This window comes from Gordionus sp. m RMFG-2023, chromosome 1, assembly GCF_954871325.1.
Source record: "Gordionus sp. m RMFG-2023 chromosome 1, tfGorSpeb1-WG-v2, whole genome shotgun sequence".
Classification (NCBI taxonomy): Eukaryota; Metazoa; Nematomorpha; class Gordioida; order Chordodea; family Parachordodidae; genus Gordionus; species Gordionus sp. m RMFG-2023.
In genome coordinates, this window is record NC_088775.1 from 44,314,555 (window position 1) to 44,334,113 (window position 19,559).

At 27.1% G+C, this 19,559-nt stretch overlaps 1 protein-coding gene and 1 long non-coding RNA gene across 2 annotated transcripts; one reads left to right on the top strand and one right to left on the bottom strand.

Moving 5' to 3' along the window:
- The first annotated feature begins 2,279 nt into the window (after positions 1-2,279).
- On the top strand, positions 2,280-2,613 carry LOC135931073 (uncharacterized). The gene is made up of 3 exons (XR_010572930.1): positions 2,280-2,366; positions 2,410-2,500; positions 2,544-2,613. It is a non-coding gene; the product is annotated as an uncharacterized LOC135931073 (long non-coding RNA).
- Positions 2,614-6,684: 4,071 nt separating this feature from the next.
- Positions 6,685-14,269, bottom strand: LOC135922121 (probable prefoldin subunit 6). Its single transcript, XM_065456537.1, has 4 exons — positions 14,151-14,269; positions 14,034-14,104; positions 13,808-13,932; positions 6,685-7,025 (listed from the first exon to the last, which is right to left on the bottom strand). The coding sequence occupies exons 1-4, from the start codon at positions 14,209-14,211 to the stop codon at positions 6,905-6,907; spliced, it is 378 nt and encodes a 125-aa protein (XP_065312609.1). The 5' UTR covers positions 14,212-14,269; the 3' UTR covers positions 6,685-6,904.
- Positions 14,270-19,559: the final 5,290 nt, after the last annotated feature.

The window sequence follows — 19,559 nt, forward strand, 5'->3', positions numbered from 1 at the left end:
TCAAAGACATGACCATCATCATCAGTAAATTCTATTTTGCACTTTTAATTTACACGCTTTATTTCAGGTTATTTATGGCAAACTACGAGCAAGAAAATCACACTATCAAAATACCACATCGGGAAAAACCATCAAAGACATGACCATCATCATCAGTAAATTCTATTTTGCACTTTTAATTTACACGCTTTATTTCAGGTTATTTACGGCAAACTACGAGCCAGAAAATCACACTATCAAAATACCACATCGGAAAAAACCATCAAAGACATGACCATCATCATCAGTAAATTCTATTTTGCACTTTTAATTTACACGCTTTATTTCAGGTTATTTATGGCAAACTACGAGCAAGAAAATCACACTATCAAAATACCACATCGGGAAAAACCATCAAAGACATGACCATCATCATCAGTAAATTCTATTTTGCACTTTGAATTTACAAGCTTTATTTCAGGTTATTTACGGATAACTACGAGCAAGGAAATCACATCATCAAAATACCACATCGAGCAAAACTATCAAAGACACCATAATCATCTGTAAATTCTATTTTGTACTTTCAATTTACACGCTTTATTTCAATTTATTTACGGAAAACTACGAGCAAGGAAATCACATCATCAGAATACCACATCGAGCAAAACCATCAAAGACACGATACCATCATCTGTAAATTCTATTTTGTACTTTCAATTAACATGCTTTATTTCAGGTTATTTACGGCAAACTACGTGCAAGGATATCACATCATCAAAATACCACATCGAGCAAAACCATCAAAGACACGATACCATCATCTGTAAATTCTATTTTGTACTTTCAACTTACATGCTTTATTTCAGGTTATTTACGGCAAACTACGAGCAAAGAAACCACATCATCATCAAAATAATCGAGCAAAACCATTAAAGACACGACCGTCATCATCAGTAAATTCTATTTTGCACTTTGAATTTACACGCTTTATTTCAGGTTATTTACGGATAACTACGAGCAAGGAAATCACATCATCAAAATACCATATCGAGCAAAACCATCAAAGACACGATACCATCATCTGTAAATTCTATTTTGTACTTTCAATTTACACGCTTGATTTTATGTTATTTACGGCAAACTACGAGCAAGGAAATCACATCATCAAAATACCACATCGAGCAAAACCATCAAAGACACCATAATCATCTGTAAATTCTATTTTGTACTTTCAATTTACACACTTTATTTCAGGTTATTTACGGAAAACTACGAGCAAGGAAATCACATCATCAAAATACCACATCGAGCAAAACCATCAAGACACGATACCATCATCAGTAAATTCTATTTTGTACTTTCAATTTACACGCTTTATTTCAGGTTATTTACGGCAAACTACGAGCAAGGAAATCACATCATCAAAATACCACATCGAGCAAAACCATCAAAGACACGATACCATCATCTGTAAATTCTATTTTGTACTTTCAATTTACACGCTTTATTTCAGGTTATTTACGGCAAACTACGAGCAAGGAAATCACACCATCAAAATACTACATCGAGCAAAACCAACAAAGACACGATACCATCATCTGTAAATTCTATTTTGTACTTTCAATTTACACGCTTTATTTTAGGTTATTTACGGCAAACTACGAGCAAGGAAATCACATCATCATCAAAATACCATATCGAGCAAAACCATTAAAGACACGACCGTCATCATCAGTAAATTCTATTTTGCACTTATAATTTACACGCTTTATTTCAAGTTATTTACGGCAAACTACGAGCAAGGAAATCACATCATCAAAATACCACATCGAGCAAAACCATCAAAGACACGATACCATCATCAATAAATTCTATTTTGTACTTTCAATTTACACGCTTTATTTCAGGTTATTTACGGCAAACTACGAGCAAGGAAATCACATAATCAAAATACCACATCGAGCAAAACCATCAAAGACACGATACCATCATCTGTAAATCCTATTTTGTACTTTCAATTTACACGCTTTATTTCAGGTTATTTACGGCAAACTACGAGCAAGGAAATCACACCATCAAAATACTACATCGAGCAAAACCAACAAAGACACGATACCATCATCTGTAAATTCTATTTTGTACTTTCAATTTACACGCTTTATTTCAGGTTATTTACGGCAAACTACGAGCAAGGAAATCACACCATCAAAATACTACATCGAGCAAAACCAACAAAGACACGATACCATCATCTGTAAATTCTATTTTGTACTTTCAATTTACACGCTTTATTTCAGGTTATTTACGGCAAACTACGAGCAAGGAAATCACACCATCAAAATACTACATCGAGCAAAACCAACAAAGACACGATACCATCATCTGTAAATTCTATTTTGTACTTTCAATTTACACGCTTTATTTCAGGTTATTTACGGCAAACTACGAGCAAGGAAATCACATCATCATCAAAATACCATATCGAGCAAAACCATTAAAGACACGACCGTCATCATCAGTAAATTCTATTTTGCACTTACAATTTACACGCTTTATTTCAGGTTATTTACGGCAAACTACGAGCAAGGAAATCACATCATCAAAATACCACATCGAGCAAAACCATCAAAGACACGATACCATCATCTGTAAATTCTATTTTGTACTTTCAATTTACACGCTTTATTTCAGGTTATTTACGGCAAACTACGAGCAAGGAAATCACACCATCAAAATACCACATCGAGAAAAACCATAAAAGACACGACCATCATCATCAGTAAATTCTATTTTGTACTTTCAATTTACACGCTTTATTTCAAGTTATTTACGGCAAACTACGAGCAAGGAAATCACATCATCATCAAAATACCATATCGAGCTGAACCATTAAAGATATACGACCGTCATCATCAGTAAATTCTATTTTGCACTTACAATTTACACGCTTTATTTCAGGTTATTTACGGCAAACTACGAGCAAGGAAATTACATCATCAAAATACCACATCGAGCAAAACCATCAAAGACACGATACCATCATCAATAAATTCTATTTTTAACTTTCAATTTACAGGCTTTATTTCAGGTTATTAGTTTTAAATAGAAGACAACATACGGTGATATACCCGATGCTAATTCTTAAAAATATTAGATTCCTCTCAATTTTTAAAATATCTTAAATCTCCTTTTTTTGTAAAATTTTTGTTATTATAATTTACTATATTATATTTTTTTAATATGGTTACAAATGCTTATTTGTTGGAATCCGATAATTGTCAAGCCTTGAGGTATATACAATTATTATATTTTCTTATAATTCATATCTTTGTCTCTTTTTTTCTATTTCTTCATTCTTTTTTTTATCTCTTTGCTCCCCTAAAATCCATCTCCTACCTTCAAGCGGTGGGGAGTGAACAGCAATGCTGACTAACAGGAGCTCTGGTGGAAAATGTTAGTATTTGGGGTGTTAATAAGAAACATTTTTCCATGTAAAAACTTAATTATTGAATAATCATAAAATATAAAAATTTCTGATTCGTTCTTCAATAAAGGTAAAATTTATTATTCATTCATCTTTGAAAAGAAGAAATTTCTGATTCCCCGTCATTCTTAACGGGTTATCAACTAGTAATTAATAATTTTATAAATGACATGAGAATACACGTGTTGTTAAACGGCTTGAATTTAGCCTATTTTTAAAAGGGCTAACTCAAGATTAGCCAAAAAATATTACTCGAACCTGGATTTTGTTCAAAGATAGCAAAAAGGTTTAGACTTTTATTGAATAAATCTATAGATAGGTAATTGATATAAAGCTGAATTAATTGCTTTTTACTAAGTTTAGGTTTATACTCTGACGTAGTAATAACCATCGTTGGGATCCTGGGTCCTAGCTGATATCCGGTGCCTTAATTCTTTAAAGGTAGGGCGTAAGAGTCGAACAATGTTAAAGTCGTGGCGATTATGGGTAGAATGTAGTGTTAGGTAGTGTTGGCAAATTTTTAGCTAGTTTATTCGACTCAGCGTCTATGAGAGCATCTCTATTTATATCGGATAGGGCAAGAGAATCAATACATAAAAAATCCAGGTTGGAAATTTTTTTTCCCAAGGGATTCCAGTATAACATATGGCCATTGGCAACCGGAACTGCATAATGTGGGTTCGAGGACACCATCAGATTTTAAGGCCCTGGCTATATCATTGTGAATATCTAATGAATCTGCTTCTACAACACTTACAGTGCAGAGAGTGGCAGTTTTTGTAGTTTACCGATGTTAAACAGAGAATACAGTGATAAGGTATCACCATTTAGCAATTAAGTCTTAGACCAATGTCGTGATATAGTTTATCGTTACTTAGTAGTTGGCCAAGATTTCTTGATGGAAAAACTTTGAAAAATGTAAATAGTCTTCAGATTGGCTCCTAGATTTAAAGTATGCAATTGAGTTGTTATCTAAAATTATCCCAATCCTTCTGTTGCGCTGAAGAGGGAGGGTCGACTAATGAGAGATTTCCAGAGATCAATTGACTGTGGAAGCAAAGGATGAATGTGGCTTATGAGTGAGTGTATATGATGGCCTCGCATGACAGGCGAGAGGATATGAACGCGGTAAAAGAAAGTAGCGGCGACCTTTTGCCAATGCCACTACCTTGTTTGGTAAGGTGGCCTGTAATCGATAGAACCCCAAATTTAAGATTAATATATTTTATGTAAAGCATTTAATTTCAAGCTCATGGGTAGCGAGGATAACATCATATTGAAAAATTCGCAAGGATGGGAGTGTATAAAAAATCTTCGGAATTGGAAGGTAGTTCTTCAATAAAAGAAAACTTGGTGGACTGGAAAGCGCGATAGTATATCGCATATCAGAGATATATCTTGTAAAATGTCAGCAAGGAACTTGACGAAGAAGTCGTCTCTACCTACTGGAGATTCCAGATGTGTCAAAAAAGGTTGAATTTTGTGTGATTGAACATAAGATCGTGGGTGAGATCGTTGATCTCAAGGGTAGGGCTGTTAAAAAGCCAGATTCGTGTTTTTAATACGATTTTAGCCAAAATATAAGCATGGAGATTTAGCTCATAGATGGCAGAAAGGTTTAAACCTTTATTTGATCTCAAGCTAATTATTTTGGCAAAAATCTTAATCGGGTCGTTTTTTTAAATTGACCCAAATCGGGCTTTTTAACAAACCTATCTACTGGGACAATGTTCTCTCTTGTCTGGATGAATTCGCATCCCAATTTGCTCTTGATTTTTTTTATCCTGACTGCCTACTTCACTTCTTTCTGTAGGAGGCTTAATATACCATCGTAAATATACCAATTATGGAGGTTTAGCTTGTATTGGTTGTTTATATCCCGAATCAAGCAATTATAGCCTATACAGAATAAAAAGTAGCCTGGAGGGCTACCTTGTTGTACTCCATCGTTAGTAGGAATTGATCTTTCTTAAAAATGGAGGTGTCAGGGATAAGCTTAGTAATCAAAGTCAAATTAGGAACATTCTGGGTAGAGGGTCATGATAGAATTTAGAAGTGCGCTAACGTCTATAGAGATAAGGAGGTTTGAAAGTATATTTTAATTAGGAAATCGTGTAGGTACACCGAGTCATGTGAAGAAAGACCTCACGTCCAATACATTGACTAGTAATTGATTCGGACACAGGTAATCTGATATCGTGAATAGTATTCAGTTCACTACTCTTGGTAGTTAGCCAGCGCCAAGTTTAAATTGAGTTTAGCTCCTTATAACAGTGGAACGGGTTGTATGCTTCCAATAAGCATATGGTTTACGAATTGTTGATTTTTCCCAATACATCGCATTGTTCTGTGTTGTAGGGTGCGATTAGATATGTGAAACTCATCAAACCAGATGAGAAGGAGAGAATGATATTTCTAACATCACTTGTTGCAAAAGTGACTAAAATTAGAGGAGCCTCAGGGTAAGTTGGTTTTTTATTCTTAACATTTAGTGAGCGGTGTTTTAGGAGAAACGCCTGATAAAATGCTTTATCATAGGGATCCAGCTATCAGAATTTGCCAGAAGTACAGCAGATTTAACACTGAGGTTATAAAGTATTTTTCACTGAAACCAAACCAGAACCATTTTTGTAGAAGGGTACACACTCCTGGATAAAATTTGCGTTACATACGAATATATGATCAAATAAATATTATTATATTGAGTATTCTCAGCCCCAATAAATCAGTTCATTTTTCACTAACGCATCATTTCCACTAAAAGAGAAAAGGGTGACTGATATTTCCATTCTCTAGATCTAAGCAGGGATTCGAGGGTGACGTAAAAACGTTATTGAAGTTGAAGAGGGATATGTCTCTATGACGACGAACGTTATTGGAATAAAATTGGGAAGGAAGAGGGTTTATTATCAATTTGGATTTGCATTTTCGCTAATTTTGATTTGGTATGAGGTTAGGGGGTAAAGTTTAAAGATAATAAGGGAGTAACATTTTTGAGGGAGTGAAATTGTAATAGGGTTAGAGAGCAGAAGTCAAATTGGTATTTTGTTAGGTGTGGAAATACTTTCAACAGTTTAGATATTGTAATATTATTTCCATAACAAATTTATAATAAAGCAATTTATTTATTAATTAGTAAAATTTTATTGTTTATTCAAAATATCAATTTTAACAATATATAATGTAACAAAGTAAAAAAAAAAGTATAAAAGCAAAAAAATATGCCACACCAAATGTAATATACATCAAAATATAATATACTTATAAATGTAAAATTTGTTTAAATTGAGCAGGAAGTTCATAAGATTGTTTAATTATCTGTATAAGATATATTTTATTGCGTTAATATATATTATTAGAAAAATTGTATATATATATTTCGTAATCTATAACAACTTTTATTATACAATTTAAAAACTGATTTGCATATTTAAATATTTAAGCCTTCATTGCAGCTTTTAATTGCAATTGCTGAATTTGATTCTCAGTTTTTTTGATGTTATCTTCATGAACCTTTCGTTTATTCTCAATTTCCTTGATCAGATCATCATTCCTTTTTCTTTTATTTGGTAAATGGAGATTAATTATATATATCTTATGTTGAAAATATTTAGCATATATTATTTACAATTATTTGGGTTGTGTCGATATTAAATATCAAATATTTATCGTTTTTAAAAAAATATTTTCAAAATTTGAGTATTATTTTGTGATTGTAATATATAATTATATAAAAATAACCTAATAATAATAATAACTCAATAAAATTTAATAAATTAAATTCGATTCATTTAAAATATTTTATAAAAATCGGGTTATTAATAAAAGAAAAAATTACTATTTTTGTTATTTTCTTTGTAGGAAAAGGATTTAAAAATATTTAACAAGTCATATTCAGCCATAAACATTGCCCATATTTTAAATGAGATGATTAGCTTTTAGAAACTAAAAAAACAAAATACATTTATCATTTATGATAATGAATCAAATATAGTTTTAGCCATGAGAAATAAAAAAAATTGTTTCTGGTTTTGAAAATAAAATACTAATAGGTAATCTATGTTAATCCACATATTTTTCGCTGATATGATTAAATATTAGTATAAAATAAATCTGATAACTTATACCAATATTTATAATGGATTTTATTTACCATCTATCTATCTTTAAACCAATAATATCAAAAAATTAATATTTTCTATTCAAGAAAAAAGATTCAAACTGTTACGAATATCTGTTCTTTGAACCTTTAAAACCAGTTTTAAACTTTTAACATACAAGTGTATTAGAATTATGTAAAGAGAAGGCCATTTAAAAAAATTTATTCTTCTCTAAAAAATAATTTTGAGATTCACTCCTGTGAAATAATTTCTGTATGGAAAAAGTATAAATTCTATGGTTGAAAACATTTCTATAAAACTTATTTCCTTAAAAGAGTTAAAATAACAAAAGGTTCTAACCGGTTTACAGACCTTTTTAGAGGTTCTGTTCAGGTGACATTTTTTAACAATTCAGGTTTAGTAAATAATAATGGATAATACTAGTTTAAAGGTTCAGGTTTAGTAAATAATAATGGATAATACTAGTTTAAAGGTTCAGATTTTATCCCTGAAAATAACTTTCACAAATGATTATTTGTTAGGTTAATCGTCTCATTTATAATATGGGGAATATTTATGGCATAATCGTACCAGGTTTAAATTTTTAAATATAATATCATTATATTATGTCAAATAAATTGATATATTTTTAAATTCCTGCAGGAAACAAGGAGCTAATAATATATTTCATTTGTATAATTTTTTTACAATAAAAAAATTAAATTTAAATAAATTCAGGCCGGGGAATAATTTTTAATTCGGTCGGGCTTTTGGGACAAAAAAATATTTGTTCAGAATCGGACCAGGAAAATTTTTTTTAAAAAACGGATCGGGCTTGAAAAACTAGGCCCGATGCAAATTACTAATGTAAATGGTTAAAACAAAGTTTTTATCAAAATATTATTATCTAAGCCTCGAAATTTTGCCAATAAATGTCCAAATGTTTAAGCCATCTGTAAGCAAAATTACAAAGCTGGAATAATTTATTTTGAACAAAAATCTTGAATTAGCTGTTATTAAAAATTAGCTAAGTTGTTTAACAATTGAATGACTTGCTAAATATTTATAAAAAAATTTTTCTTGTTGCAGACAATATAACAGAAAAATTATCAAATTTTTAGATACTCTCTTTTAAAATAATTTGATTTTTTTTAAATATCACAAATAAATTGAATTCTGATTCCTTTCATTAATTTATTATTATATAATTGTGCAAAAAAAATAAAAATATCTGATTCCTTTCATTAATTTATTATTATATAATTGTGCAAAAAAAATAAAAATAAAAATAATCTTATATATTACAAATATATGGCAATTATGACATATTTTAATTCACTTATTACTTATTCAACTATTTACAGTATTAATATGATTTGTTGTAACACATTTTCATAATGTGAAAAAACATTCTTATATAGTTAAATAACTTTCCATAATTATTGTAAAAAACATTTTGATATAAATTAAATTTTTTTTAAAAGTTTTTAAACTTTAATGAAGACTATCATCAAAGTTATGAATCAAATAGTCTTTTTTTGACACAAGTTTAAGTGGAAAAAGGAGAATTCAAAAAAAAATTTTTAATAATAAAGTTCTTAAACTTAATGAAAACTAACTTCAAAGTTATGAATCGAATATAGTTTTTTTTATGTTTTGGACATAAGTTTAAGTGGAAAAATTAGAATTTTAAAAGATATTATATAAAAAAAAATTTCTAAGATTTTTACAATACCTTTTTTAAATTTAAAACATTATTCCAATATTTTAATTTTACTTTTAGTTATCCAAAGAATGGAAATCAGGATAAGAAATTTGAATAATTTCTTAAATAAACATGAGTGAAAACTCGAATTTAGGGTTTTCAGATAATTCTTATTTGTTTATAATTTTTTATGATCAATTCGAAACACCAAAATAAAAAAACCATTTATTATTTATTTATTCTTTGTAAATATAATATTACACAATATAAATCAATTACAAATTCAATCATTTAAAGGAATGCATCGAATTCCCTCTTCAATAAACTTTATGGTGTGAATAAAAATTTGAAAAATTATATGTAAAATAATTGCCTAAAATACTCGTAACAATTGAAATAACTTCATTTCGGTTATTGGGTTTAGGAGAATTTGATCTATATTGATTTTTAATTACTCCGAAAAAATTTTCTATCGGATTTAATTGCGGCGAGGAATTTGACGGGATAGGTGAATAACTTTGGTATCTATTTGTTATTTCAGATAACCCCCGAGAGAATTAAAAGTTTCATTAGGTGTATCTAGAATTTTATATATAAGGTTAGTAAATAATAGAATATTTTATTAACAAACCTGAAACTGGAGATAGATTCAAAATACTAGCGATAGTAAAATTTGACATTTAAAAAAATGGAAATATAGTTTTTATAGAAAAAAAAATTATAAAATATAGAAGTTTAAAATTAAAATTGTCGCAAATTTAAGAAAGAATTATTATAGGTTTTAATTTAAGTTAATTACCGGAATTTTTTAAAAAATATAATGTGTTTCTCAAAATTTTCTTTCAAGTTTTTAAAAGTTTTTTTAAAAAAGGATGTATTTTTCTCAACAAGTTTTTCAATAATTACAGAAAATTAAATTGAAGTGTCGGGGCTTCCGTTATGGGTAGAATGTTGGTGGCACATCTCGATGATTTTTGGCATGCGTCATTTTAGGAAATTTTAAATTTTATTTAATTTTAAAACCAAAAAAAAAATAAGAATTATCTGAAAACCCTAAATTCGAATTTTCTTTCACTTATGTTTATTAAGAAATTATCAAATTTCTTATCCTGATTTCCATTCTTTAGATAACTAAAAGTAACATTAATATATTGTAATAATACTTTAAATTTAAAAAAATTTATAATGCATTTAAAAAAAAATTATTCTAAAAATCTTAGAAAATTTTTATTCTCATTTTCCCACTTAAACTTGGGTCCAAAACATAAAAAAATTATATTCGATTTATAACTTTGACGTAAATCTTCATTAAAGTTTAAAAGCTCTTATTATTAAAAAAATTAAAAAAAATTATATCAAAAATTTTATCAAAATGTTTTTACAATAATTATGGAAAGTTATTTAACTATATAAGAATGTTTTTTCACATTATGAAAATGTGTTACAACAAATCATATTAATACTGTATTACTCCTAAACTATTTAACCTTAAACGCTTTTATAAAATTATTATATTTTAATAAATAAAATTTTATGTTATTTCATTTTATTTTAAATTTATTTCTATTTTTTTAAGTTTTTCCTTGTAAATGATTTTTAAAATAAGGTAAACTTAATTATGTTTTTTTTCTCTTTTATTATTCAATTCGTATATTTTCTTATTTTAAATACTTTTTGAAAATATTAGTTATTTGAATATTATTTAACCTTTTTGTAAATAATATATTTTTAATATATATATCAATGCTGTTAAAATTAAAAGTAGCGTTCTCCCTCTAAATAGCGATGCTAAAAAAGTAAGTAATAACACTATAGGAATTGCAAGTTAAGAAATATTTTCCATGTTTATTTAAACATTCGATTGAATTAAATTCTTAATTTTTCATATTAAAAGATAATGTGAATTGAAAGTTGTGATAAATTTACCAAATATTTTTAAACATTTAATTGAATTTTTCATATTGTTAAAATATAATGTAGGGATTCCAAATTGAGATATATTTTCAGCTTATAAACAAAAACATTCAAATGACTTAAATTTAGCTCTTAATGTAAATAATTTTTCATATTATGGAAAGATAATGTAAGAATTGCAAGTTGAAAAGTATTTTCTAATTTTAAAAAAAACATTCAAATAACTGAAATTTAAGTTGTGAAATATTATAATTTTTTAATATTATAATCTTTATACTGATTATAATTTGAAAAGGTAATGTAGAAGTTATAAATTGTTTTCAACAAATATCTTATAATTTAGTTATAAAATTATTTAATTTCTTTTTAAATAAGTTTTTTATTCTGTTTTGGTAATATATATGTAATTTATAATATAAGCATTTTGATTCTTCATGTTTTTTACTTTTAAATAGCATTTAGTGCATGATCATTAATTTTACAACTGAATATTCATTTATTACAATTTATATAATAATGTCTAATAAGCTGGAACGTTAAAAAAATCACTATAAATATTTTGCCGAATACCATCAAATCAGATGTATTCATTACATTAACAGATGTAAATATCTGATCCATCTACACTATGAATGAACTCATATGGTAAAATTGTCTACAATTCATAAGATAGGTATTTTAAACATGCTAGAATTCATTTCTGATAATGTTTGCAACAATCTGGTCCCGTCTGGTCCCTTTTTTCTAAAAAAGTCAAGTGAGACCGAACCGTGGAACCATTGGTCCAGTCCAACCCAGTGGGTCCAATCCTATCTAAAAAAAATTATTAAGTTACAAAAGTTTTATTCTACATTAAATTTATTAAAAATGAAAAATATTAAATTATCAATATTTTAATTATATCATCAAATCATTTTTATTATATTATGCAATACAAATGCCTAATAGTTCAAAAGAATATTAAAATACAAATTTATTGAATATAATTTAAATCAATTTGTTTATTAAACTAGTTTTTTTTATATATATAATGCGATAAATATTTGGTTATAAATTAAATTATATTTATCTTCTAAAAAATCAAAAAAAAAAATTTTTTTCATGAATCACGTGTCATTATAGATTGAACCATCTTTGGATTCATTCTATTTCGTTTTTTTGTTATTTTATTATTAACTTTAGAAAAGATCCATTCACATGATACAGATATAGTCTGCTGTGAGAGATAGTCCATTGCTATTATGGCTAGAATTGGATTAATCTCTTCCCACCAATCTAGTATGTTAGAATATCAGATAAATAGCATTGGATTTCATTTATATAATCTTTCTCAGCTGTTCTCTACTGATGTCCCAGTTCCCATGAGCCTATCCCTGGCTATCCTCTTATTTCTATTCTTTCTTTAATTTAAACCAATATCAATACAAGTAATAGAAAATATTATTTAAACCAATAGCAATATTTTAGACCTAATACCAATACAATAATTTGTTAATCTTGGGTTTTTAATATTGGTTCCCAGCCCTAATCATTACTATAGTATGTTTATTTGATTAAGGTTTTATTCATATATTTAAAATTTTGAGCTCCATATATATGCATAATTTACTTGTGCTTGAAGAATTGGAAAATATTTCTAGACATATATTACATGTTTTCTCAGCATTTTCTTTTTCAAAATATTTCTATAATTCTTTAACATTATGTAAAGAATTTGTTGAATTTTTTTCATTTACATCAATAGTCATTCTTTCAACCCTTGAAGAAAGAGTGTGGTGGTTCAATAGTTTTATCAACTTCTATGATAACAATTTCCATTTCTAAAAATAAAAATAATATACTACCTACCTTACTAAATTAAATTACTTGACAACAAATGAATTGAATTATATGAAGAATATAAAAAGTAAAAGATAAATGAGATATTATAGTGTTAGGCATTAAATAATCATGTTTTATGTGTTCATGTACATTAACTAAAAAGCAATTCATAGTATAGCAAACTTATATTTTCTTTAATTGGTCTTGTTGGACCAGACCAGACCATCCCATAAAACCCAAGAGTCTGATAAGACCACCTTGGACTGGACCATGAGTCCAACCAATCTGACCTAACCATTGAAAACACTAATTTCCAAAATAGGATTTATAAATTTAAAAAAATGTGCTCAAAAAATGATTTAACATTGAAAAAATAACATATTTCCAAGAAAAATATATTGCTGCTATATAATATATATATAAAATTTAAAAAAGCGAAAAAAAAATAATATAGATTTTGTTTTATATTATTTTTTAAATTGTATTTTTGTTTCTATCTCTATTCTCATGATGTATATTGAAGTTCACATATAATAACCCAAAATAATAAAAATATAAGATTAGGTTTTTTTTAAATGCTAAATGTCACTATAATATCAGCAAAGTTCTAGTTGGACATTGGTTCAAAAATGGTAAATAAAATCAATCTAAATATTGGATCAGCGATGTATAAATATTTGATCAATTGATAAAAAATTTTGGAAGAGCTCAGCCCTAACAATTATATTTACAAATATTACACAAATAATTATTAATTAAAGAACTAAGTATTTTTACTGCATAAGTATAAAAAAAATTTACATCTGATCATTAATATAATTTCTACGCTTTGCCACAGTCTCCTTTGCTTCTTTGAGATCTTGCTTGACCAAAACAGGTCCAATTGCTTTGTAAACAGTGTTATCAGTGTTAAGCAACTTTAATTCCTTTATACATGTATAATTGTAAATTTTTTTAAGTATATAAAAGGAAGCAAATGATATATTAAATAAAATACAAATAACATTTATAATTATCAAATGTATACTTCATGTACAGATTCAACTTCATTTAATTGGCCACCCAATTGTTTTTTAATATCAATATATTTTTGATGATCTATATAAAAATAATACAAGCATAAATAGCGGGGTAAAAATAATACCTTTGTTAAAGGAATTAAACTTTTCTATTTCATCCTTATGCCGTTTTTTTAATGGTTCCATTATTCGACAAAAAAATAATTTTTTAAATTATTATTTACTTGGTAAACTCATATGAGTGACATTCTGTCACCCGTAAAGCTTTCACATGACAAATTGGAAAGTTATCTAATATGTCAAAATGTAAATTATGATATTTTTCATCTTTAAATTTGTTTTCTATATTCGAATAGTTTATAATCACAAAGCTGAGATAATACTTTGCTATAGTGAGTATTTATCTGTCAATTTGCAGTTGTCCTTTATGGACGTTTGACAATAATATCTTATATCCTGTTAAATCTGTCAATTTGTAATTGATATGGGTATTTCCAAAATATATAATATTCCTTTCGAGGAAAAAAGATATTTTATTGTTGTTTTTTTATCTAAATAAATGATTGTCTTGGATTAGTAATTCTTTAATATTTACTAATTCTAATTTTGTTTTTATGTAATGGAATTATGGATGGAAATTAAGGATTTTTATAGCAATGATGCTAGTGATTTGCGATGAGAAACTTTAAAAGTGAGTGCTAATAATAATTACTACAATATACAATTACACAGCCAAATAAAGGGTAAATCCTATTTTAATGAATGTTATAAAAGGGAAAAAATAGAAAGAGTGAAATAAATGGATAAGAAAAGGAAAAAAGATGTTTGGAAAAAGGTATTAATTATAGTGTTAAGTTAATTTAAAGGATGTGAAACAAGATATTACAAGGTGAATAATATGAAAATTTGGAATAGATTATTTAAAAAATATATATACATTTTGAAAAGAATTAAGTATGTTATAAAAGGGAAAAATCCAAGAAATGGATATTGTGATTAAAAAATAAAAGGAAAATATGATAAAAAGAAAAAAAGGGTGAAGTTCCAGAAAGTGTCTTTGTTTTAAATAAAAATATGTAAAAGTTACATTAAAATAAAAAAAATAGGAATTTAACAAATTAAAAGACAAAATAGACAGTATAGTATGGGTTTATGAGAGTTTAAATTTTCAATTAAGCAAATTAAAAGAATTGATAAAAAAATAAAGTATGTATTTAAAGAGTTTATTTTTAGAATAAGTGATGGAGGAACCATTATGTATTATTGAGATATAGGTTAACTTTTAGAATTTGTGGGCATAAAAATGGAGGGACCATTAAATATTTCCGGAAATGGGGTAACCATTATATATTACATGGATATAGGTTTACTATTAGAAATTGTGGGCATATAAATTTAAGGACCATTAAATATTGCCGAGTTATTAATAGTTATATTGTATATGTTTTAAAAAGAAGTATTATTATTTTTAGCTTAGACCCAATGTTTTGAAGATAGGTATTATTTTGTTAATTTTTAGATCCATAGAATGGTGAACAGGCATCCGTCATAGGAACAAAAGGCCTCATAAATATCGGATAGAAACTTGCCTAATGTTTAAATTTGGATTATAATTAGCAAGAATAAATTTTTTGAAGTATAATGTGAAGAAAAAAAAGGGATAATATACGAATATTTTTATATTAGAAGAAATGATGAAATGAAAACATTTTGTTAATGTTTAAAAAATGGAGAAAATTATGGATATGAAACATTTGTAATGTTTTTTTTAAAAAAAAGGAAATCATAATTATGGATGGGAAATATTTGTATAATAATGTGATATATATTTTTAAAAAAAGGATAGTTAAATTAAAAACAAAAAAATTATATGATGAAATAAAAAAGTATGGCATATCTCAGATATAAATTTTAGGATAGACTTATGTTAAAAGTTTATCTATATGCATGCATAATATTGTATATATATTTAAGGTAAATTAATATAGATATTTTTGATTTTATATGTATGAATGCGGATTTGTGTAAATATAAATGTATAATAATGGAGGAACCATTAGATAATATTTGAATATTGTTAATTTTTGAAATTTTTGGTGTAATCAACGAAATTAGCCTTGCATATTATTTTAGACCAAAGGAAAGAGAGAAAGGTACCATAATAGGAATTAAAACCTCATGAATATTGGGAACAGAAAGTTCGTGTTTAATTATGAAATTTAGGTTTATGAACGATAAAAATGTTTCTGCGTATAATGTTTAATGTTAAATAAAAGAAATGAATAAAAAAAAACATTTGACTGACTTACTTAAATATTCTTTCCAATTAACAGCAATGAAACTGAATTAATGACACCAACCCTATAATAGAATGGGGAACCAACAATAGGGAAGGAGACTGAAAGCTACTAAAGTGGTAACTCCTCCAAATGTTTTTATTTCACTATCATAGAGTCATCCTACTGCACAATATTTTGCATAATAACCCATATTACGACATTTAAAACACGTTATATCTTCTACACTTCTCTTTTCATATATATTTTTCCCTCATTATTTCTGTATTCCATCGCTGAAAATGCTTTCAAATTTTCCTGTTTATTTTTCTCACACTTATCCTGATTATGCCAAAATTTCCACAAATTTCACACACAACCGTATTTTTTTGTTTTTCATTTAATAACTTGTATACCGGAACGTAACACTCTTTTGCATTATGTCCTTTGTTTCCACATCTTTTACAAACTACTGGTAACATTCTTCGATTCATCTCTTCAATACATTCTTTTCTTATATGACCATGTTTCCAACAATTATAACATGCTCTATTCTGCTCCGTCCTATTCCATTGATTCCTTCTATATTCCATTCTATATCCATCTCCCCCTGTATTATTTCCATAATTTCGCTTTATTCCTTTTCTTCATTTTTCTCCTCCAATTCTTTTATCTTTATTTTCATTTCTGTCATTTCTACTCTCAATATTTCCTTTTCCTTTTTTTCTAACTCAATTTTATCCAATTTTTCTTTCTTTTTCCTTTCCAATTCTTCTATATCTTTTCTTTCTTGTTCCCATTCTCTCATTTATTTTTTCAATTTCAATCTCTTTTTTTATATTTTCTATATCTATATCATCCTTTTCTTTTTCAGAATCTCTAATGATCTCTGGTTTTTAACATACTATTCCATTTTTTCATCATTTTTCGTCATATATATTTCTTTACATAAGTTTCTATTTCTACTTGCTTAAGCATTCTTATTTATATCTTTATTTTTATTTCTTTTTTTATACCACAAATAAATTATAATCCCTACAATTAAAATTATCATTCCTAAATAAATATTTAATTGCGACAAATCCTTAATTTCTACATAACGAAATGTTCTAATATTCTTTTTATAAAACATTTTTAAAATTTTAATCTTACCTTACAATTTATTCCAAATTAAACCTTACAAAAGGCTAATTAATACCTTTATTAAAAATATTTTCACAATTTTAATTGATAAAAGGCAGTGGCCTCTATACTTTATGAGGGATGGAAGCAGATACCCCCCTAAAAAGTATTCCGCCCACACACCACTCCCCTCGAAAAAATGGTTAATTATTTTTCGACACCCATAAATTTAAAAATAAATTTTATTGCATCAATCTTTAATATATAATATAAATAAAATGTAAAATAAATATATATACTTTAAAAATATATTTTTTAAATTAATAATTTAGATAAATTAGGGGAAGAGAAAGGGCAAGAATTTATAATTTCATCAATATTTAATTATCTAAATAAATTTTTCCCATTGATAAAATGGTTAAATTATTGAGAAATGTTTCTTGGTGCTACGAAGTCTTGTTTTAATTAATTTAATTTTACTCATGACCCTTTCGGCAGTACATGAGGTAGTAGAAATGTTTAATAAATATTTGTATTAAATTGTTAAATTAGGTAAAGCAGAAAATTTTTAAGTAGAAGATAAGGTAAAATAAACGAATAGTTTGCTAGTCTGAATAATAAGTATCAGAATTATCATCATCATCAGAAGAAGAATCTAAATAATGTATTAGTATAAAATAAAATATTATATATAATGATGAAAGTATATACCTCTCATTTTAGGATTGTATTGTTTGAAGTCTAAAACTTTCAAAATCAAAAGGTAGATTTCTCTATTTCATAAAATCTTGTGCTTTTGAAAAAACATCCAAAAATTCAGTGTTATTATCTTTTAGAATTAAAAAATAATAAAAGACAATAATTTAAATTATACTTCTCAAATTAATCAGGCAATCTTTTGCCAATTGTATTTGATTTATTGCAAACACTATATCCTTCAAGGGTTTGTAATTTTGTACAAGCCCATTATCAACAATATTTTATCCAAAACACAGATAAAATAAAATAAAATTTTTCTATTCTAAAGACTATAGCATTAGCCATAGTAGGTAATGGCAGGATCTTCAGAATCCTTTAAATTTGTCAAAGCTGCCCTCAAGGCATCATAAAGTAGAAAAAAATTTACAATTGCTTTCTATGATGATAGCCAGCTTCCATAAATATAAAATAAATAATTTAAAACAAATAATATAATATTATCGAGTGGTATTTTTGATGCGTAGAAATCGTTTCGATTTTGTCAGTACATTATTCTGACATGCTTTGAGCACCTCATATATTTTAACACCATTAAAATATACAAAAATCTCGTCTAATAATCCTAAAACATTTCGCAGTTCTTTTATTGGCTGACATAATTGAACAATAATTACATTTAATTGATGAGAATAGCACCGCCTTTGGCGCCTCCGCTCTAAAGCCTGCACTCCATTGATTCTTTTACTCATGTTTGAGGTGCCAACATAGGTTGGCCCAACTAGGAATTCGAGGGGTAGATACATGGACCAAGTTTGGATATTATATTCTTTTTAATATCGAGCCCAATTGTATTTCCGGTAAAATATATGTCTATAAGTCTTTCAACGGGCTTAGGCGTCTGACTATTTTCAATATATCTTGCTAACAAAGCTACTGCTTCTGATTTCGAAACATCATATGTGCCATCAACTATGATTGAAAAGCACCTGTTTTTTGAATTTTTTTTATAATAATATTTTTCATGGTTTCAATGAGAATATTTATGTTATTATTTGATAATAGATTTGAATATAATTTCGATTCTTCATTTTGTGGTAAATATTTTGAGAACAGGTTCGGAATCTGCAATGAGTTTAATGAGGCCCATCTGCCTTCTTGTTGCCTGTTCCCCCAGAAGGCTTGGTTACGAGATATTTAAAAACCTAGACATATATTATTCTTATGATAGAAAGGTTATTGTCCACACATTCTTTCTGGGGTATTATAAATTGTAATATAAAATTTTTATTGTGAGAAAGCCTTCCATAATCGGTCATCATATGTGCCTGTGAAGATTCATGCACAATAATATCACGATTAATATTTTCCATTTATTTAGACCTTCAAATGTTCATTAATTGGTGTAGACCTCCAAATAAGAGAAATGTTAATCAAAAA

What these genes read in the sequence shown, in the direction of transcription:
- LOC135922121 (XM_065456537.1), bottom strand. Translation starts at nt 14,211, where the DNA reads ATGGAACCATTAAAAAAACGGCATAAGGATGAAATAGAAAAGTTTAAT. An exon ending in AAGTTGAATCTGTACATGAA is followed by an intron (nt 13,933 to 14,033) that starts GTATACATTTGA and finishes ACATGTATAAAG; the next exon opens with GAATTAAAGTTGCTTAACAC. An exon ending in AATTATATTAATGATCAGAT is followed by an intron (nt 7,026 to 13,807) that starts GTAAATTTTTTT and finishes ACCAAATAAAAG; the next exon opens with AAAAAGGAATGATGATCTGA.